We start from the raw sequence: 22,918 nt of genomic DNA on the forward strand, positions 1-22,918 counted from the left end.
TTCTAATTTTTTTGCTCCAAGGTGCAATCCAGGATATCATATTACATTTAGTCATCGTCATATTATCTATACCTATTTGTGATGTCTTGACCTTGCCTTGTTTTTCATGACCTTGACACTTTTGAAGAGTACCAGTCAGATATTTTGTGCAATGTCCCTGAATTTCAGTTTGTCTGAATTTTTTCTCATGATTCAACCAGGGTTAAGGATTTGGGGTAAAGTCCCGCAAAAGAACTTTTTGTTGTATTATATTAGGGGTGTATGTGATAGCACTACTGCTGATGTTAACCTTGATCATTTAGTTAAAGTGATCTGCCAGTTTCCTCCACAGTTGAGCTACTGTTTTTCCCTTTCCATACTCTAAGTCCAGACCGCACTCAAGGGGAGAGGATGTAAACACCATTTCCTGGTTGTAGGAGGATCAAAGAATTTTGAGACATTTTGAAATCTCCACAGTGATTGATAAAAAATTGGGGGGAGATACTTTGAGACTATGCCCAGCATTAAAGTTTAGTCTCTAAACTTTAGTCTCTAAGGAGACTATTGTCTCCTTAAAGTTTTGCCCACCATTTTTAGCATTCAATGTTGGATCTTGCCTCTTGCATTTATTCCTGTGGTGATAGAACATATTTTATTCAAATGATTGTTAGCTTGATTTTTAATTTTTAAATATTTAGACATGCAGTATGGGCCTCCATGTATATTCTTGCCCCAGGCCTCTCATATGTTAGGTGCTAGAGAAAGACACATATTTTATAATGCTTTATGCATCACAAGAAACTTATATACTATCTGTAGTATTTTCCTAGGGCTGCCGTAACAAAGTACCACAAACTGGGTGGCCTAAAATAACAGGTATTTTGTCTCTCACAGCTCTGGAGGCCGGAAGTCTGAAATCAACGTGTCTATATAGATTACTTTTTTAAGGAAACATTTAGCCAGAATCCCATCATAGGAAAGTGACTTTTCCCAGGTTGGCAGGGGTTCAGTATAGAAGCTGAGCATGTTTCTTTGATGAGATAGTCTCACAACCACCCCATGGGTTGTCATCTCCTCAAATATTGGTCAGAAGAATTCTCTGGGGCATCTCTCACAATTCTAACCCTTTCTCAGCCATACCCCTCTCAGTTATTGATTCTATATATGCCATTTTCCTCCCCAGACGGGAATAGCTGTGAGACAAAACATCAGTGGAATTTACCATTGGAAGCTAGAAAACACAGAGACCAGGCGGCACAGACAGTTTGGTTAAAAACTGTTACCTCAGTGCTGTGAGTGAGAGGCCCGTTTCCTTTAGAGGCAGTGGCCTGAGGAGAGGAGCTCTGCAGCTCTCCGTGAGTGAGGACTGGCAATAACCATTGCAGAACTACATCTCCTTCCATTTGTCAAAGTTGCTGTTCTGAGGGTGCCTGCTGGTCTCTGTGCCAACCTTCACAGAGGTTCTGTGAAGACGGGCCGTTTCTCAGGGGAAACTTGTTGCCTGCTTGCAGTTGCTCAATGGTTCCTTGGTTTCCTAATGCAGGAGCTGGGGATATTTGGCTGGATGTGTATAAATTGCCTAAGGAGTCTTGGCTCAAGGAAGTGGAGCACCCCCAACTCACCATAAATCCAAAGAAAAAAGTCAGACAGCTGCAACTGGTAGGCAACATCCCTGTTTTCAACTGATATGTTTCTCCCTACCCTTGACCCACATCTAGCCTAACTCCTCCTTGCAATTTCAAGATGAAGGAGGCCTTCTAGAGGCCATAAGAGAGGACAAGATGCACACTGGCCCATGTCTCTCAAATCAATTTGCTGTGGTTAAAATAAGATGTTAAAAAGCAGAGGTGTCATTGTATATATGTACCACATCTTCTTTATCCATTCATCTATCGTTGGACATTTAGGTTGGTTCCATGTCCTGGCTATTGTAAATAGTGCTGCAATGAACATTGGGGTGCATGTGTCCTTTTGAATTATGGTTTTCTCAGGGTATATGCCCAATTGTGGGAATGCTGGGTCTTATGGTAGTTCTATTTTTAGTTTTTTAAGGAACCTCCTTACTGTTCTCCACAGTGGCTGCATCAATTTACATTCCCATCAACAGTGCAAGAGGGTTCCCTTTTCTCCATACCCTTTCCAGCATTTATTGTTTGTAGATTTAAATGGGTGGGATGGTGGGGAGGGGGGAGAGAGGGAGGTCCAAGAGGGAGGGGATATAGATATGCATATAGCTGATTCACTTCATTGTACAGCAGAAACTAACACAACATTGTAACGCAATTTTACTTCTATATATATATATATATATATATATATATATATATATATATATATATATATTTGGAAAAAAAAAGCAGAGGTGTTGGAATCCGGTATCTCTCTCGTCTAGGTGTTGCCTCTCCACCAAGAGCACTCCCAGGCATTTCTCTGGAAGTGTGTCTTTTTTTTTGACTCTGATAGATATATTTTTTTCCCTCCTGGGTTGATATAATCCTTTCATGTCTCCCATTCCACTAAATTCCCCAGATTATGGTATAAAAGGGTTATTCTAAATATACGGTAAGTCCCCTACATACGAACCTTCAAGTTTTGAAGTTTCAAAGATGCAAACGTGCCTTCACATGTCTGGTGTACATTGTCACATGCGTGCATCCTCTACAAGTGTTTGTGCTTTTGTGTACTTTACTGTACAGTACTGTATACAGTAGTACAGTATCTTTATTTCAAGCCCAGAATGTCCAGAAGCAAGAGTAAAAGCAGAGGAGATGTAGCCAGTACTACTGTACTTTTCAAAGTACTGTACTGTAAGATTAAAAATGTTTTCTTTATTTTTTGTGTTTCTTTTTTATGTATTAGTTGTGTGAAAAGTGTTATAAACCTATACAGTGCATTACTATATAGCCAATTGTGTTAGTTGGGTACCTAGGCTAACTTTGTTGGACTTAACGAACAAATTGGACTTACGAACATGCTTTCAGAATGTAACTCGTTTGTATGTAGGAGACTCACTATATAGGAATACATGCATTCTTCAATTATTCTTAGAAGGTAGGAACTCTACCATTTCAGTTTAATTATATGTGATCCCTGGGCTTCATGCCATCTCTTTAAAATATAGTTTTTCAGTAAATATTATTTTAAGATGTAATTTTCTTTTTTTCCATTTTGGCTGCATTGGGTCTTCATTGCTGCACGTGGGCTTTCTCTAGTTGTGGCGAGTGGGCGCTACTCTTAGTTGCAGTGCACAGGTTTCTCATTGCGGTGGCTTTTCTTGTTGTGGAGCATGGGCTCTAGGCGCATGGGCTTCAGTAGTTGCAGCACGCGGGCTCAGTAGTTGTGGTTTGCGGGCTCTAGAGTGCAGGCTCAGTAGTTGTGGTGCACGGGCTTAGTTGCTCCGCGGCATGTGGGATCTTCCCAGACCAGGGCTCGAACCCGTGTCCCCTGCATTGGCAGGCGGATTCTTAACCACTGTGCCACAAGGGAAGTCCCTAAAACAAAATTTTCTCATCTATCTGATGTGCACTTATTTTTTTAATCAACAACAACAAATATTCATTGAGCATGCCTTTAAAACATACTGTATTAGGTGCTAAAGAATTAGTGAAATTATTAATATAGGAGACCAAGATTGAGACTCAATGATGCCGAGCTCATTGAGTGGCTGTGACTAAATGCCTTTTCTCTCCAGTGAATGTCTTCATAGCAGGGTGTGATTTTGTATCCCTGGGAGAGTTACTGGCCCAGAGACCTTCCTCCTCTAAACTCTTACAGAATTTATTCTCTATACCTCTCTTTGACACTTCTCACATACTATCTGGTTGTGCATGGAAGTCCTTTTCTCCTAACTAGATGATAAATTTCTAGGTTGTTAAGACCATAGCTTCTGCTTCTTTTTATCATCCAACCCCATGGTATCCTATTGGTGCCCAACAGATACATTTTTTGAGGGATTAATTTATTATCCAAGTGGGAGAAGCACCTTGGAATGGGGGTGGTTTCTCGCCATAATTCACTGTTTCTATACACTGAGAAGCAATCAACTAATGCCAGTTACAGTGGTAATTCGTGTCCTATGAATTGTATTTAGAGTTACTTAAATATAATTGTCAACATCACTGATATATTTTGCCAATCAGACATATTCGCTTCAACTTAGATTTTTGTAAGTCTCCTAATTGACCTCCTCCCCTCTACTCATATTTCCTCTTAACGTCACTAATGATTTCTTGTTTCCCCAAATACATTTTAAGATCCTAGAGGACAAGGATCATGTGTTAAAATCCGCAGGCCAGAAGACCACACAAATATTGGTCTTCCATGTCTACAGGATGAGTTCACATCTCACGAAAATAATTGGGGGGAAGAAAGAGCATCTCAAAGGATTGAAGGAAGAAGGAGAACATATACCAAACCTATTGTGAATTAATTTCTCGTTTTTCTCCTCAGAACACTCTTGATCCCGTGACTGCAGATAATTTAGAAATGGTAAGAAACTTTAAAGAAAATCTCCAAAGCGATTTAAGTTACGTGTTAGAATTTTTATTTTGATTTGAAATTTACCTTAAATATCAAATATACTAATAAAATGTTCTACCAGGGCACTATTTTCAGATTCTCTGTGACTTAATCTTGTGCCTCATTCCCTTGAAGATGGCCCCCTATCCTTGAGGATAATTGACCCAAGTCATTTGTTCAGAGATGGGTTTCCCTGAAGGTAAAGGAGGTTAAATTTCAGGGCCCCTCACTTGTATGGCCCCTTCCAAGGCCATAGGAGGGGCCCTAGCAGTATGTTCACATGACCACATACTTTTGTAAAATTGGAAAAAGTAACATGTTTTAACCGTAATCACTTAAGACCACCATCTCTTCTCACTCAAACTTCCCCTCTGTCACAATTTCCCCCAGATTGAGTGGTATTAGGGTGGTCATGGGCATTTTGTGTTCAAACTTTTGTGTTCTCTTTCTTACAAAGGCCCCTAAATCATATACACTTCAGGCCTCATGAAATCCAATTTGCCCCTGCCAAAGTAACAGCCCAATCCACCAAACTGAGGGATTTTTTTTTGGTGTGGGAGGTTGTCTTTGTATTGGGATACCGTAGAGAACAGAGTGGCTTCCCTGGAGCTTCCTGGCTCTCCCTCTGAGGCAGAGAGCATACCATACTTTCCAGAGGCTTAGCTCTTGGGATTCTGGCCTATCAGAAGGGCAGTGGTGAACTTCCAAATGGAAGTCTCTTTCTAGAGTCCTTTCCTTTTTCCCTTCTAAAATTACATTATGTTTCAAATTATACAAATAATATGTGAATCCCTCTACATATTAGTTATCCCTCTACATATCACTCTACATATTTCCAGAGTGTACCACTCTGGAAAAAGCCAAGTAATTCAGATAGAGCAGCCCTCTCCAGAGGTCATCACCATTATTATCTTGGTGTGTGTTTTCTAGGACTTTAGTGTATATTTTTTATTTTAGTGTATATTTTTATTCTGATATCAGTTTATTTAGAAAAATATAGTTTCATTTTATGGAAATTTTCTTCTATATAAGTGGCATCATACTATATATATTTTCTTACAAATTTGCATTTTTATACTAATCAACTTATTGGCAAAGTTTTGCAATGTCCGATAAACCTACCTTGTTCTTTTGACATCCTGTGTACTATTCCTATTAAGGATGTACCATAGTTTATTTGGCTGTTTGTCCATTGAGGGTGGCTTTTATATAATGCAATGAAAATCTTTGTAAATTCTTCTTTGTATACCCGAGTGCTTCTGAAGGATATATGCGTTTTTAGTTTAATGTAGATACTGTTAAATTGTCCTCCAAAAATGGCATGACAATTTACATTTAATCAGTAATTCTCCACAGCCTCGATAAATTTGATATTAATTTTTTGTGTGTGCAAACTGATGGAACAAAATGGCATCTCGTGTTAATTTTCATTAATCTCATATTTTTATTGGCTATTGAGGTTTTATCTTCTGTGAATTGCCTGTGAATTCTTTGCCTATTATATGTTTTCTTACACTCTGTTGATTCCCTTTTTACTTTGCTTATGTGCCTTTTTGTTATAAAGAAGTTTTAGATTTTGATATAATCAGAATTTTTAATCTTTTCTTTACAGCCATTGCACTTAAGAAGGCTTTCTCTATCTCAAGGTTATAAATAAATTCTCCTGTGTTTTCTTCTAATACTCTTCATAGTTTTTTTTTTTTTTTGGACATTTCACTCTTTTATACACATGGGAGTTTCTTTTGTGAATGGAGCAAGGAAGAGATCAACTTTTATCTATTCTTTTAAAATAGCAATTGCCACACAAATATTTTTGAGTAATCCTTCTTTTCCCATTTGTTTCCTGACCTTATCATTCATATGTACGACCTTTATCATTCCTATGTCCTTGCCTACACCAAGACCTTATGAACTTTGAAGAATGACACAGGCATTTAGTGCTACAAACTTATATCTAAGTACTGCTTTAGCTGCTTCCTTTAAATTTTGATATGTTATATTCTCATTTTTGAAAATACTTCAAAATACTTCCTAATTTGCTTTTTTATATCTTTTTTGACCAGTGGATTATTTAGAAGCATGTTATTTAGTGTCCAAATACTTGAGATGTTCCAGACATCTTTCTTTTCCTTTTATTGGTTTCTAACTTAATTCCATTGTGATCAGAGAACATACTTCATATAATTTGAAACCTTTCAAATTTATTAAGACTTGTTTTATGCCCAGAATATGGTTTATCCTGGTAAGTGTTCTATGTGCACTTGAAAAGAATGTGTATTCTTGTTGTTGTTGGTCCAAGTTATTCAAGTCTTCTATATCCTCACTGCTTTCCTTTCTGCATTCTTACTGATTTTCTGTCTACTTATTCTATCAATTATTGAGAGAAGAGTGTTGAAATCTGTGAGATTGTAGATTTATTTATTTCTGCTTTCACACCTAAGAATTTTTGCTTCCTGTATTTTGAAGCTCTGCTATTAGGTGCCTAAACATTTAGAATTTTATGTCCCCTTGAGAATTGACCGTTTTATCATTATTCAATGACTCTTTGATCACTGGTAATATTCTTTGCTCTGAAATCTATTATGTCAGATATTAATACAGCCACCCCAGCTTTCTTTTGATCAGTTTACAAGATGTATCTTTTTTCTATACTTTTAATATATTGGTGTCTTTTTTTTTATTCGTGTCTTTATATTTAAAATGAGTTTCTTTTTGACAGCATATCGTTGGGTCTTGCCTTTTTATACAATCTGTCAATCTCTACCTTTTAATTGGGGTGTTTAGGCCATTTATATTTAATGTGATTATTGATATGTTTAGGTTTAAATCTACCACTTTGCTATTTACTTTCTATTTGTCCCACCTGTTTTTCTTCCTTATTCCTCTTTTTCTGCCTTCTTTTGAAATGAGTGTTTTTAATGATACAGTTTTATCTCCTTTGTTGGCTTATTAGCTGTGCCTTTTCTTTATTGTAGGATATAAACATTTATTTTAGAGGAGATGCTAAATTGAGTGTTCCAGTTTACATAATGAAAATCAAACCACCCAAACCAGTTGCAGGTAGGTATAACTCAATGAATACTTTCTTTCCTTTTGCCATTGCTTTATTAGTTTTTTCATTCTCTGTGTTTCTCCACATTTCCCATCTTTTCCATTTATTGGCAGCAATATCTAATTTTTTAATTCATAAGCTCTGAGACCTAAAGATTAAAAATATAAATGTTACAAGGATATAGTTAACTAACAGAATTGGGATATCAGGAAAGAGACATCTTTCCCAAGTGCTAGTGGAGTTCATTCATTCCTACATTCCTGTGTTAGTTCATTCATCAGTGCCAATACTGCACCAAGCACAAAGATGAGTAAGACACATCTCCGGTGCTCTAAAAGCTGCTAGTGTACCAAGGGAGAATAGGAGGAAACCACCATAGTAGGATATGATAAGTGCAACAATGGGGAACATCCAGGGCCATGAAAACATAGAGGAAGGAGTAACTAACTCTGCCCAGGGAATAGGCAGAGGCTTTATCAGAAGAAGGGACATTTGGGAAGGTTTTGAAGAATAAGTGGGAGCTGGTTAAGAGGAGCAGGGGGGAAGTCCACTGTAGACACGGGACATAGAGTCTATCCTCTCAATATTCACATATTCAAAGATATACCTATATACCTACACACATATTCAAAGATATACCTACAAGAATGTTCACTGCAGTGCTATTTATAGAGGCAAAAGACTGGTTAGATAAATCTGGTACACTCAGAACACTTTACAACCATTAAAAACAAAGAGAGAAATGCAAAACACCAAGGGTAGCCAATTCACTCTTATAAAAGAACATGGTGATATGATTTGCTCCATCAAGATTTATTATAAAGCCACAGTAATTAAGACAAGGTAGAAAAAGTGATGAGTGAATAATAGAAATATATATAAAATACAGAAATATAAATAGATAGAAATAGTAGATAGAAAAATAGATTAATAAAACAGGATCGAGAGGCCGGGACAAACTTAAGCATAAATGGACACTTGATACCTGACGGAGGTGGTGCTACAGAGTAGTGAATGGTCATTTCAGTAAATGATGCTGGTTGTCCATATGGAAACAAAAGTGAATATTGACCCCTGCCTCACATGATATACAAAATGAAATTCCAGATGAATCATAGAAGTAAATATGAAAGACAAAGCAATAAAACTTTTAGAAAATAAGTCAATATCTTTATGACCTCTGGGTAAGGAAAGACTTTTTAAACAAAACTCAAGTACTTATATATAATAAAAGTTGATAAGTTTGATTACATTAAAATTGAGGACTTATAATCATCCAAAGACATCATTAAGAGCATGAAAGAACAAATCATGTATTGGGAGAAGATATTTGTAAAACATGTAAAACTTATGAATGGTCCACATCCAGACTATATAAAGAATTCCTACAAATTGTTAGGAAAAAGACAGATCATTCAGCATAAAACAGGCAGGAGATTATTCAAATGGCCAATAAACATATACAAAGGTGCTCAACATAATTAGTTATCAGGGAAATGCAAATTAAAACCATAATGAGATACCACTCCACCACACCCACCAGGATGGCTAAAATTAAAAGAGATTGATCATACCAAGTTGGTAAGGATGTGGAATAATCAGACCTCCCACAGATTACAGTTAGCAATGAAAGTCAGTACCACCACCTTGGAAAACAGTTTAGCATTATCTGGTAATGTTGAAGATAAGTTATATCCTATGACCCAGCATTTACGCTCCTAGGTAGGGCGACCAAGAATATCACTTTGCCTGGGACTAAGGGGTTTCCCGGGATGTGAGGCCTTTGGTGCTAAAACTGGGAAACTCCTGCACAAACCAGAATAAGTTGGTCACCCTACTTCTGGGTGTATACCTGATAGGCCTGCAAGTAACTGTGCACAAGGAGGCATGTACAAGAATGATAATAATGACATGATTTCCAATAGCCCTAAACCATGAAACAACCGAAATAGCCGTCAATAAAAGAACAGATAAATAAACTTTAGTTCACTCAATGGAATATTATACAGCAATGAAAATGAACAAACTACAGCTATACACAGCAAAATGGATAAATCTCACAAACAATATTAAGCAAAAGAGGGCACATATAGAGTTAACACTGTGTAATTCCATTGTGTACAGCTCAAAAGCAGGCAAAACAAAGCTGTAGTGTTTAGATGCATATTTAGGTAGCAAAAGTAAAATAAATGTCATGAACTGATTACATAAAAGCCAAGACAATGGTTGCCGCTCTTCCCAGGGGGTTATGACTGGAGAAGGGCCCTTGGAAAGCTTTTAGGGAGGGGGGATAATCTGTTTCTTGACCTCAGTAGAGACAGATGTTTGCTTTATAATAATTTATTAAGACATATTTTTATGCTCTTTTCTGAATGTGTTATATTTCACAACGAGAAAAAGGTTTACTAAACGAAAATAAGCAACGAACAACGAAGAAGATCTATAGTACTGAAATGAAGAGATCTCCCAAGACATTTTGTTAAGTCAAAATGCAAGGGTTCTAGTGTATGACAGCAATTCTCAAACTTTAGCTGGATCAGACTCACTTGGAGGACTTGTTAAAACCCAAATTGCTGGGCCCCACCCACCGAGTTTCTGTTTCAGTAGGTCTGGGGTGGGGCTTGAGAACCTTCATTTCTAACCCTGCCAGATTCCTGCTGATCTGGGACCACATTCTGAGAACTGCTAGTTGATATATGCTATCATTTGTTTATAAAATATATACAAATGTACATGAAATACATATTAAAAAATATAATATAATACTGTATATATTATATAATATAATAATACATTGCCATCTCGAAGGGGCCTCTTTCTAGAAATTGATGCAAGAAACTGATAACAATGGTTGCCTCTGGGGAAGGAGACCTGGGGCACAGTGAGACCTCCTGGGCAACTTGAGGGACCTGGGCACTTTCAGAAGTTCTGAAAGTTGGGCTGTGAACCCAGAAAATAAATCACTTATTTTTACTGTGAATTTAGGAGCAGATGAAAAAGAAGGAAATGCAAGGTCACTGGGAAGGAGAGTGATAAGAAAAGTGATTGGCAGAGAAAGGATATTTTTTTAAAGGAAGGTAGTTGGATAAATGTAAGCACAGGAAGACGCTGGGACTGTCGAATGTAGGTCCTCAGCAGCAGCTGAATAGCACAAGTAACGGCAGATTTGGGGCCTTGCTGAGCTGGGAGACGGCAACAGTGATCTAAGGCCTCTAGTGACTCGTGAACATGTCCTTGGCCTCTGGAGATTCTGTAGTCTGGAAACAGGAAATGGCGGCGGGATGGAGATGGAGAAGTGGGAGGAGGAGAGCAGCTGCCCTTTGCCTGTGCTCCGTGAGCTGGTGGAGTAGGAGAGGCTGGGAAGAGGACTGAACACCTGGGCAAAGCAAGAACAGATTTCTGAGGACGAGGGATTCTGCAGGAAATTGGGAAGCATGGAGGAGAAGGGGGAAATCAGGAAGGAGGAAGTCAGATGGTTTGACCAATTCTGGAATATTTTCAACCTAGGTACCACATTTAAAAGCCCCCTGGAAGTCTTTGCAAAGATAGAGGATTGCTGTGGGCTGGGCTCTGGGCAGAATCACTTCATCAAGGACAGTCAGTGGGAGCGGCAGGCGGCAATCTTCAACGACACCTTCAGGAAGTACCTGGATGGGGAGTGGGAGGAGGAGCTGCTCAGGTGAGCCATGGAGGGGCCCAGCTAGAATGCCTCCGCCCTGGGAGCTTCTCCTCCCTGGGCGCACGCAGGAATCAGCCCAAGGACCTGAATTAATTCAAGGTCCCAAAGCTCTCAATGGTTTGGGGGACTTTTCTGAGTGTCTTTTGAAAAGTTGTATGGAGGGACTTCCCTGGTGGTGCAGCAGTTGAGAATCTGCCTGCCAATGCAGGGGACACGGGTTCGAGCCCTGGGCCGGCCAGGAGGACCCCACATGCTGCGGAGCAACTAAGCCCGTGCGCCACAACTAGAGAGCTCACACACGTGGAGCCCATGCTCCGCAACAAGAGAAGCCACCGCAATGAGAAGCCTGCACACCACAATGAAGAACAACCCCCGCTCACCGCAACTAGAGAAAGCCCGCGCACAGCAACGAAGACCCAACGCAGCCATAAATACGTTAATTAAATTTTTTTAAAAAAGAAAAAATTCCTTAGAAAAAAGTTGTATGGAGATTGTTTAAATATAGCTCAAACAAAGGCTGATAACAGATTTTAAAGAAGGCATAGACATCTATGGAGATGAGAAGTAGAGTTTATTTTAGAATTTTTTTTTTTTTTTGGCCACACCACGTGGCTGGCAGGATGTCAGTTCCTTGACCAGGTATTGAACCCGGGCCACGGCAGTGAAGGCACCGAATCCTAACCACTGGACCACCAGGGAGCTCCCTATTTTATAATTTTTTGTATGATAGCGTCTCCTTAAAAAAAATTGTTTTCCTGATTATCTAGACAGCACAGATGATCCTCAAGAGGGAAATAAAAGTCACCACTATTAATATTTTTCTCCATTTGCATCCAGTCTTTCTAAATGTAATACATTAATGTGTAGTTATTAAAATGTTACTTTCTAATCTCGGTCAGCAGGTAGGCCTCAGTGATTGTAAAAACTGAGCCCAAGTCCTTGAAGTATCTGGTGGAGCAGGTTCAGGAACCAGCTCTCCTCACAGCTACTGTGGGTCTCAGGGATGTCCTTGCTTCACGTGGGAAGTGAAACCTCTCATCTTGCCGTCAAGTGGGCCTTGAATTTTCTCACTTCACACAAAGTCCCAGGACTAGGCCCTAACAGAAACTACCTGAGGCCTGAACTGGAACTCAGTAAGGTTCAGTGCTGTGCTGCCCAGCAAGGTATTTAGGAATTTTGCAAGCCAGTCATTAAACCACTGGTAACTGTCCATAGTGGGAATATTTATACCACAAAAAGCTACGAACCCTATAAATCAGGAAATCAGGGTTTTTTTGGTTTTTTTTAAGAGTGCCAACTTATCAGCACACCACTGGTTGTACTGCTCCCAGGATAGGAGCATTTATGCACTTCACCCAAGTCTGGCATTAAGGGATCTTCCCCAAGATCCCTTGGGGAAGGGATCTGCCCACGCTGGGTGCTGTTCCCGGCCTGGGAATAACTTCCGCCGCTCTACCTACCCTGCCCTCACCAGGACCAGCACATAGAATGTGATTTGCCTCATGGCCCTGAACTCCTGGGAAGGTCCATCTGAACTACCCATTTCTGGTCTTACTACCAAGACTCTGCCAGCATTTCTCCTTGCCAAGGAGTCTGCCATGGCTCTGACCAGTGTCTCTTTCTTTCCCAGTATGGCCACGTTCCACTTCCTCCTTCCTAGCTGCATAATTGCAATGCCAGTGGAAGTTAAGAGCCCCCCAGGTAAATGAACGTGAAGCAGGTTGTCAGCTTGGGGGAATGCTTGGCAAGCCCTCCTAGAGAAGTTCTGCACAGCACACCCTGCCTGCTGGGAGGGAATGAGGTGGAAAGTCGGCTGCCAGCTGCAGCTTAATGGTTTCTGGTTGGACCTGTGACCCCTGAGCCCAGATTCCCTGATATGGAGGCTGGCACTGTCTTCAGGGAGTGAGCTGCCACAGAGGACAGTGTGCACACACGTCCTGCCAGGCTGCTTCTGGATATGAATTCCTTTTGTAGAAAATGTTATTTAAAACACTGACAGCCAAGTGGACATGAATTATCTAGGAGATGTGAAAGCAGCTGAGGGACAGTTGTGACCATCCTCCCTGCACTCCCTGCACAGGAAGGCGACTTGGCCCTAGGAACAGCCCTCCTGGGGGGTGCCCAGACCCTCATCTGGAAGCTCACCCTTCAGTTGGGTGCTGCCCATTAGAATGAACCATTTCCAACTGACTTCCTCTTGGGCAAATCCCTTCACACAAACCAAAGGCCACCCAGACTCCTTATGTAATGCTCATTTCCTCTCTTCTTTCCCAGGGGTAGCCTGTGTCATTGGCGTACACTGGACTGGAAGTCACAACTTCTTCCTCTATTCACTTAACCGAACGCTGAAGGATAAAGTTGGTACTTTACTGCCGAGATGGGAGTGGCCTAAGCTCAGGGCTCTGAGAACATGTCCTTCTTCAGCTTAGCTGAGAGCACGTGACTGACACAGCAGCGTGGCTTTAGGGGACCAGAGCTGTGCAGGCAGAGTGGGTGGCTTGGCAGCTGTCATGTGACCCCAAGGCTCTGTCTCTGAACTGTCATGTTTCTTAAAGATGACAGGTCCATAGGGACAGAGCCCCATCAGGTCCACAGGGCTCCTTAGACAACGAAGGTAAAAAGAAGGTGGGCTTGGCACCAGAGGGCCCGTCCCAGCACAACTATCTGCGAACTGTGTAGTCTCAGGCCAGTCACTTCACACCCCAATCCCATTTTCTCATCCAAAACAGAAAACTACTCAATTACACCATTGTTAGCCACTGCATGCATTTGTCGTGAATAGCAAAGTTCAGAGTTTCTGTATGTGAAAGCTCTTTGAAATCGAAAGGCACTTAGGAAATATGGGTGGTGGTGGTTTGTTTTTTACAAACTCATGGAAGCAGTTACATGAGCAAGTTCACTTTTGTGAGAATTCCTTGAAGTACAACACTATGTTGTACTTCAGAGTTATATCTCAGAAGTAAAGTTTAAAAACTCACAAGGGGGCTTCCCTGGTGGCGCAGTGGTTGAGAGTCCGCCTGCCGATGCAGGGGACACAGGTTCGTGCCCCGGTCCGGGAAGATCCCACATGCCGCGGAGCGGCTGGGCCCGTGAGCCATGGCCGCTGAGCCTGCACGTCCGGAGCCTGTGCTCCACAACGGGAGAGGCCACAACAGAGGGAGGCCCACGTACCACACAAAAAAACAAAAAACAAAAAACAAAACAAAACTCACAAGGGAAGAATTTCTTTCCTTCCATCCCTCTCCCAGGCGACCTGGCTTCTCATCTCAACTTCTGTACTGACCAGGCTTATATGACCTTGGGCAAGTCACTTACTTCTCTGCTTCAGTCTCCTCATCTGTAAGACAGGGGTACTAACAGGACCCACCTCATAGGATCCTTGTGAGAATTAAATGAAATGATGCATTAAAGTGCCTACCACGCTGTTTAGCACCTAGTAAGTACTCAATGTCAGCTGTAGTATAATAATGGTGTAACTCGTTGTTATATATATTATCCTGAGGAAGGAGACAGCATTGCACAGAGAGGAGAGAGATGGTGAGTCCAGACAGGCAGACTAGTCTGGGTCTCATGTTGTCCAGGTGGAGGTGATGGGTGGGGCGGGGTCCGGGGGCAGCCTGGTGAATGGTGTCCTCCCCACTAGATCCCGAGGGCGTGTGGCCCTGTGCTGCACCCATTGCGGTGTCTCAGCTCAGCTGCTGCTGCTCCTACCTGGTGCTGGCCTGCGAGGATGGTGTGCTCACACTGTGGGACCTAGCCAAAGGTGAGCCCCACCGCTGCCTAATACCGCCGTCCCTCTGATACACATTTGATGGCTAGAGTCAGTACCTGGCTGCGTTGTAGCTTCCTTCCCTCCGCTCCAGTGCTGACCCTGCCCCCCTCCATGGGTCTGGTTCCCCCAAATACTTAGAAGGGGTCCCCCTGAAGGGGGCTCCCCTTGGACATTGGGGTTTCTTGCCTTCACCCTCGGGGGATGCTCATTGCTTGGTTTTGCCCTCACGTCCCTCACACTCTTGCTGGTCACAGACCCTGCGCCCATGGCTGCCTCCCTCTTCCCCCTTTTCTGACCTGCTTGTGCCGTTACGTTCTCCAGGACTCTCTCTTGGGGTCATCGCTCTTCCTGAAAGATGTTTCTGCCAAAGCATTCACTTCCTGAAATACTTCTTAGTCCACGAAGGACAGAACATGTATCCCGAGGGGCCAGTGAAATCCCAAATGAAATGTGTGGTACTGTGTACAGATGCTTCTCTCCAACTGGTGGCAGCCACGGGGACCCAAGGACCCACCCTCAGTGTGCTGGTGGAGAGGTCAGTGGCTTGAGGGCAGGGTGGGTACATGATCTGCCAGACAGATGATGCTATTTAATGGTAAAAAACTGACAATCTCTCAGCCTAGAGTCCACTTTCTCTCTAGTCATCACTTTCCCAGTGAGCTTCTCAAGCTCACCAATGTCTTTTACATGTGGGTGTATATATATATAAATTGTATGATGGCACAAATGATATCTTTCATATCCCACATGACCAGGAAGAGGGTCATTTCTGCCAAAAGTTTTTTATCAGTTTCTCCAAGGGTCTCTCTCTCTCTTTTAAATTGTGAACTGGTTTATGCAGGCAAATGATCTGTACAATATGTGTGAGGGGGTGTATTTAGCATACGTATGGGGGAGGGTGAGAACTCCACTGTACCCATCACCGAGCTTAAGAAATAGATCATCACCAATTCAGTTAAGGCTCTCTGTGTGCTTCTCCCTGATCACATCCTTCTCTCTCCTCCTCCAAGTTAACCACTTTTTAATTATCTATTGCTACATATAACAAACCACTCCACAACTTAATGGCTTAAGAAAACTGTCAGCGTTTAGTCTCTGATGCAGTAGGTCAGCACTATGGGCTGGTCTCGCCTTGGCTCTCACAGGTGCCTTTGGGCAGCTGGCAGCTCGGTTAGGGGCTGGATGTCTAAGCCGGCCTCACTCACATACCAGGCAGTTGGCAGCTGTTGGCCGGGGCGCTCTTCCTTTCGGCCTCTCCTGCAGGCCATCTCAGGCTCCGTCACCTGGTAGCCTGAGGGCACCCACCTGCCAGCGAGGTTCACTGATGCTTTCCAAGCCTCTGACACTGGACAAAGCATGTCACCTGGCCACACCCACATTTAAGCAGCAGAAAAATAGACTCCACCATTTTAGTGGGAGTTACTGCCAAATATTATGTCTGCTTTTTTTTTTCAATCTACCACATTGCTTGTTTTTTTTGTTTTTTTTTTTACTTTATTTTGGCTATACTGGGTCTTCATTGCTGTGCACAGGCTTTCTCTAGTCGCGGTGAGCGGGGGCTACTCTTTGTTGCCGTGTGCGCATTCCTCATTGCGGTAGCTTCCCTTGTTGCAGAACACAGGCTCTAGGCGTGTGGGCTCAGGAGTTGTGGCACGTGGGCTCAGTAGTTGTGGCTCACGGGCTCTAGAGCGCAGGCTTAGTAGTTGTGGTGCACGGACTTAGTTGCTCCGCAGCATGTGGGATCTTCCTGGACCAGGGATTGAACCCGTGTCCCCTGCACTGGCAGGCGGATTCTTAACCACTGGGCCACCAGGGAAGTCCCTTTTTTCTTTTTTTTTAAATTTACTTATTTATTTATGTTTTCCTAAATTCATCATTTGTTTTCCTTTAAGAACTAACCACATCCATATGACTGTATCTCCAAGCAATATATTGTTTAGCTGTGCATATTTTAGGGGGCCTGTAAGTGGAATCATATTATGTATATTCTCCAACTTGTTTTTCAATGCTATTTATTCTGTAACTTGCTTTGTGATGTGGTTCATGAGAGCCATACATGTTGTATGTAGCTCCAGCTCTTTTATTTTCGTTGCTATATTGTATCCCATTGTATAATGTAACACAATTACTTAAGCATTCTCCTACCAGTGATTTATTTAGATTGTTCCCAGTTTTCACTACTGTGAACATCTCTGACATACCTCCTGATGCTTATAGACAAGAATTTCTCCAGGATATATGCCTAGGAGAGGATAGCAAAACTTGAAAAGTCTTCAAGTCTGGATGTCTGTGTGTCTTGTTTCCTATAGGCCTGTGAAGCACCTGGATGAAGCCATCTGTGCAGTGGCCCCAGTCCAAGCCTTACCCGGCATGGTAGGTTCCTCAGGCCCCTCGTTCCTCTTTAGTGAATGTATTCTTTATTCCTTCCAAAAATACTGGGCTGGCCAAAAAGTTCGTTCGGATTTTTGTCCCATCCTTAGGGAAAACCCGAACGAACTTTTTGGCCAACCCAATATTTGTTGAAGGCCTATCGTGTGCTGGGCACTAGACTAGCTTTGGGCACAGACATGAAGGAGAAAGCACCTGCCCTCGTGGAGCTCACAGTTGAGTTGGGAAGACAGGCAAGCCCCCAAGCAGTTGCCCTAGAACCTGTAAAAGGCTGTGATATATCATGCAAAGGATACTGTGCAACGGAGAGAGGGGCCTCCTAACTCAACCTGCAGAGGCCGGTGGGGAGGAAGTGATGGACAGTGAGCTGAGCCACGGGCACCAAGAGGGCAGCACCATGGAGGCGAGAGAACACTGTGTCCCAGGCCGGCAGGAAGTTCAAGGAACTGCAGGATCAGACTCCTGTGGGGTGTGGAGAGGGAAGAGACTGGGGGCTGGGGGCACAGGGGCCCTTGTCTGGGATGCAGCTTGAAGCTTAGAGGGGAGTTGGAGCCAGGGAGCTCCAACTGTGTCCAGGGAAGGGCGGCGAGTGGAGCGGTGTTAGTGAGGAGACGGGCCCACAGCTCAGGGCTGCCTGGGCTGCAGCCAGAGGACAGGGAGGCGCTGAGGCTGCTCGCGGCTTGTGGAGCTGATTCTCTAATTCCTACAGGGCCACTGAAGGAAACACAGGCCTGGAGGGAAAGTCTGTGATTCCCTGTGTGGCCCTGCCGGGAGTGAGGGGCCTACAGGACCCCCAGAGGAGGCTCTGAGAGAGTCCAGGGCTGAAAGAGTAGATTCTGTGCTCAGCAACCGGTTAGCGGTAGTTAAAGCCGTGGGGAGCAGCACGGCTGGCCATTGCGAGTGGGTGCGTATAGAAGAGGCTCCCAGGGGCACTACCATCACTTACACTGTAAGTCTTCCGGGACGGGGAAAATGAGCTCACGAAGTGATGGACAGGGGCGCCCCAGGAAAACCAGGAGGGGGCTCCTGGCGGCTCAGGGAGAAGGACTGGAAGAAAGCAAGAGCACAGTGTCCTGTGCTGAAGAGAAACCGAGTACTTTGTGGAGACCAGTGTCCATGGCAAGGGGGACAGCAGGGGAGGTCGGGGTGCAGGGAGGGCGAGGAGAGGCTCTCTCAGACGTCTGAGTGTGTGGCAGCGGGAAGAGGATGTAGGGTCAAGGGGGGTTTTAAAGATGGTGGTGAGGGGCTTCCCTGGTGGCGCAGTGGTTGAGAGTCCGCTTGCCGATGCAGGGGACCGGGTTCGTGCCCCGGTCCGGGAGGATCCCACATGCCGCGGAGCGGCTGGTCCTGTGAGCCATGGCCGCTGAGCCTGCGCATCCAGAGCCTGTGCTCCGCAACGGGAGAGGCCGCAACACTGAGAGGCCTGCGTACCGCAAAAAAAAAAAGATGTTAAAAAGATGGCGGTGAGTTTAGTATGTTCACCTACAGAGAGGAAAGAGCCCAAGCAGGAGAGAGGCCTCAGCTCCAACCCAGGGCAGGAGCGGCCGTTGGCTTGAACGGTCCCCAAGGAGGTGGGAGGAAAGGGTATGGCACAGATGCAGAACTGAATCCTGGCCGCATGGAGGGGGAAGTAGCAAGAGAAGCAGGGCCAAGGGGGAAGGACGGGCCAGGAACAGACACAGCCCTGGGGCCAGCCGGCTGTTGCTGGAGGCTCCATAGGAGCAAACACGCACATTGCTGCTGTCCCCTGAATGGTATGGCTGGAGCCAGAGGCTGGGTGCCAAGAGTGAAAAAATTCCCTGTTTGTTTTTTATTTCTAGCTGTTCTTATTTCACACGGAGGTGAGTGACAGAGTGGAGAAGTCCCCATTCACCATCTCTTTGCTTCCCAGGTGCTGACCTTTTCCAGCAATGGCTCTGTGCACCTCATGGATGTGGCCAAGCCGCAGATTGTCTGCGCCTTTGCTCCCCCAAGGTCCTACCACCTGGCGGTCCCCTGGAAGCCAGTATTTGTCGTGTCTTTATACCACCCGTGTTTCCTGCTCCGAGGTACGGAAGGGGGATCGTGAGGGCTGCTGCCCAGACCTGTGGCCTGCTGACCGTTTCCCTGAATTTCTCAGTCCTCTTAGAAAGCATAGGGTGACCCCACCCAGTCTCCTCCCCACGCCTCATCCCATCCACCACAGGACAGCAGGACACCACCGCTGAGTCCTCACTTGGCACTTAGATAAAATGCCGGACAAGGTCTCCTCTCTGGGCCCCTGTTCCTCCAGATCAAGTGAGCCCCTCACAGCTCAACCCCAGTGACCCCAGCTTTGTAAGCAGAGAGTGGCCCCTCATGCCCGCCCAGACTACAAGGCCACAGAGAAAGGGATCACTATAACAGAACACGATGTTCCTGTTTCATCCCAGGAGACCATCCAGATGAAATTGGATCTGCCAGCCAAGCCAAAGACATCCCAAATTCTATTTTCTATTTTAATTTCGAGGCCTACCCACTCCTGGAACAAATCTCAAGAAATTGCACCATTCCTCAAGCTAATGTGTTGGATGACACAACTTTCCCCCAGGTGTTGCCCTTGGAGGAAAGATGCGAGAATTTCTTCCAAAAGAGGTAGAGTTCTGGGTCTCTATCTCCTCCCTGCACCTGGGGTTGTCTCTGGACTAAGGAATAGTGGTTTGCTTGATGATAAGATCCTTTCGGCATTCAAATCCCATTCAGACTGGTAGAAAAGGAGTAATGAATTCAGGCTGGTAAGAAAAGAAGGGCTGCAAGTTGGTGTTTTCTTCTGTCAAGACTGTCTTTTCTTTTTGCTTTCTCAATTTTTTTTTAAGTATATTTGGATTATCAGATACAGTCATCTAAGACAGGGGCTGGCAAACTACAGCCAAATTTGGCCCACTGCCTGTTTTTGTAAATAAAGTTTCACTGGAACACATCATACCCACTGCTTTATATCTCATCTACTTATGTAAGTGCTTCAACAGCAGAGTTGAACAGCTGCAACAGAGACCCTATGACCCATAAAGTCTAAATCATTTACTATTTGGCCCTTTATAGAAGATGTTTGCCAGCCCCTAGTCTAAGACCCCTTTCCTCCCTCTGTCATCCAGGTAAACGATTATGTGATACATCTTTTCTCTTCCCCTTTCTGTAAACCCCAGCCTCACAGGGACTCTGCTTGTGTTCCTTCCTCCTATAAAAGCATCATTAATGGTACTCAGTACATTCTGGGGAAGCAGGGGTCTCTTCTAATCCATCCACAACAAACTTCTAGGGGTTTTCACATTCTTATTGACAATTTCTGCCATGATCTGACCATACCTGTCAGGTGGAAGAGGGTTGTCAGTGGAGCCCTGGACTCTCACACCACCTGCCACTACAGAGCTGGGGCGCTTTGGTGGGCTTTCCCTGACAGGGTCTCAGTGTCCCTCGAGGAACGAAGTGAAATGGCTAAGATACTCAGATCTGAGGGTTCTTTTGGTTGCACTGGGTCTTAGTTGCTGCAGGTGGGCTCCTTAGTTGCAGCTCGCTGGCTCCTTAGTTGTGGCTCACTGGCTCCTTAGTTCTGGCATGTGAACTCTTAGTTGCAGCATGCACATGGGATCTAGTTCCCTGACCAGGGATTGAACCTGGGCCCCCTGCATCAGGAGCGCGGAGTCTTATCCACTGTACCACCAGGGAAGTCCCAGATTTGAGTTATGACTCTATCACTTACTAACTGGGGGAGACGTTGGGTGAGTTACTTAGCCTCTCAAGGCCTCAGTTTCCTTAGTCATTCAAAAATATTTATTGAGCACCTACTACGTGCCAGACTGTGTTCTGGACATTTTGATGATACCTGTTCTCCAGGCTTTGTAGGTATTCAGTGAGAAAATGCACGTAAAGTGCTAGGCACAGGGTGGTCGCTCAGTAAATGGTAGGTACAAAAATGGTGATGGGTCCCCTCTGAGTTCAAGTTCATGCCTGGGAGGATTGTACATATCACCACGAGGGGGCACCACAGCTCTCCTCCGTGACTACATTTACCGCCGCATTCAGTTCCTCCCTGGGTTGTGGCCTGTTGCTCAGGCAGCTTCCAGTACCTCATGGGGGGAAGCATGCCCACCCACCAGGAGGGGAATATGGTCCATGGGACTTGGGGGAGGAGGACAGTGAAGAAGGGGTCAGTTGACATTTCCCCTGATTAAAGATTTACCAAGAATGCTCAGCTATCCCTCACCTGGAAGTTTCTTATTTTGACCCTTGATGATTTGACTTGTCCTTAAGAGATGCAGCTGAAGAATTTAAGGGTCAAGTATTATGATGTCTACAACTTACTTTCAAGTGGTCTAAGAAAACATTTGTAGAGAGAGACAGAAAGAAAGAGAAAATGTTAACAACTGCTGAAACTCAGGAAAATATAGAGAGGGAGAAAGAGAGGGAGAGGAAATGCTAACTGGTGAGTCTAGGTGAAGGCTCGTTGTGCTACTTGCAACTTTTCTATAGGTTTGAAATTTTTCTAAATAAAAGCTGGAGAGAGATTATATTATTTACAGTAGAATCCTGATTTTGAGTAAAAGAACACTAGAAATGTACACACCACTAGTAACAGTAGCTATATTTGGGTAATGAAGCATGTGTGATTCTTTTCTTTGTATTTTTCCTCTTTGCGGCTTTTCTATCAAACATGTGCATGATTTTGGAAAATTTCAAATACTGGTTTTAAAAAAAAGTCAAGAGTGTGAGGCTTGATCATGGCTGTAGTGGGGCCGTTCTCCTGGGTTGGAGGTCATGGTGTGGAGTTTTCTGGTACTCTTGTTTGATGAGGCTTATTTGAGGCTTTGATGAGGCTTATTTGAGGCTTATTCTGGTACTCTTGTTTGATGAGGCTTATACCAGAGAACTTATTTAATGAGCGTGTTACCATTTCTGTCCTTTCTGTGGAACCCCCTCCTTTTACTGGCCTAGGAAGGGTGAGCCTCTCCACTTCACCCAAAAGCCAACTGGCTGCCCTCCTTGTGGGAATGGATCACAGGCCAGCAGCTCCAGCTCTGGGCAGCTTACCTCCTGGCTGGCAGCCGAGGGCCCAAGCAACTCAGGACACTTCAGCCCCTAACTGACATTTCCCGCCCTCAACCAGGGTGCCAGGTGGACGTTACCACTCAGACACCTGCTGAACTCTGCTATTAGCCCAATAAGGTTGCTTCACATGTAGAACTACTACCATAACAGAGCAATTCCCCACTGTAAAAAATGTTATTATTTCTGAGATATAAATAAATAAATAAATATATATATATATATATATATATATATATATATATACACTTGTAAAATTTGGGAAACAGGACAATACAAAGAAGAAAATTTAAATAACCCACAACCCATCACCCCAAATCCCAGCACTGCCATTCATGTGTTAGTACATATCCTTAAGGTTTTATCCTTAGCATTTTTACTAAGTTGAGATCGTGTTCACTTTTTTAATCTGGCTTTATGTCACTCCAGAATACAACTTAATGACTTTTTAATTTTAAGAAAAACTTCC

At 43.7% G+C, this 22,918-nt stretch overlaps 1 protein-coding gene across 1 annotated transcript in view; it reads left to right on the top strand.

Moving 5' to 3' along the window:
* The window catches only part of WDR93 (WD repeat domain 93), a 49,777-nt gene that overhangs the window by 20,859 nt on the left and 6,000 nt on the right, over positions 1-22,918 (top strand). Inside the window, exons 8-18 of the mRNA XM_067696639.1 lie at positions 1,523-1,638; positions 4,429-4,467; positions 7,473-7,557; positions 11,057-11,228; positions 12,859-12,929; positions 13,503-13,589; positions 14,872-14,991; positions 15,322-15,535; positions 17,310-17,373; positions 19,280-19,436; positions 19,800-20,001. Of these exons, the coding sequence (XP_067552740.1) occupies positions 1,523-1,638; positions 4,429-4,467; positions 7,473-7,557; positions 11,057-11,228; positions 12,859-12,929; positions 13,503-13,589; positions 14,872-14,991; positions 15,322-15,535; positions 17,310-17,373; positions 19,280-19,436; positions 19,800-20,001 (1,327 nt within the window). The remainder of the gene's footprint in view (positions 1-1,522; positions 1,639-4,428; positions 4,468-7,472; positions 7,558-11,056; positions 11,229-12,858; positions 12,930-13,502; positions 13,590-14,871; positions 14,992-15,321; positions 15,536-17,309; positions 17,374-19,279; positions 19,437-19,799; positions 20,002-22,918) is intronic.

Source organism: Pseudorca crassidens, chromosome 1 (genome assembly GCF_039906515.1).
Source record: "Pseudorca crassidens isolate mPseCra1 chromosome 1, mPseCra1.hap1, whole genome shotgun sequence".
In the NCBI taxonomy this organism is placed as follows: Eukaryota; Metazoa; Chordata; class Mammalia; order Artiodactyla; family Delphinidae; genus Pseudorca; species Pseudorca crassidens.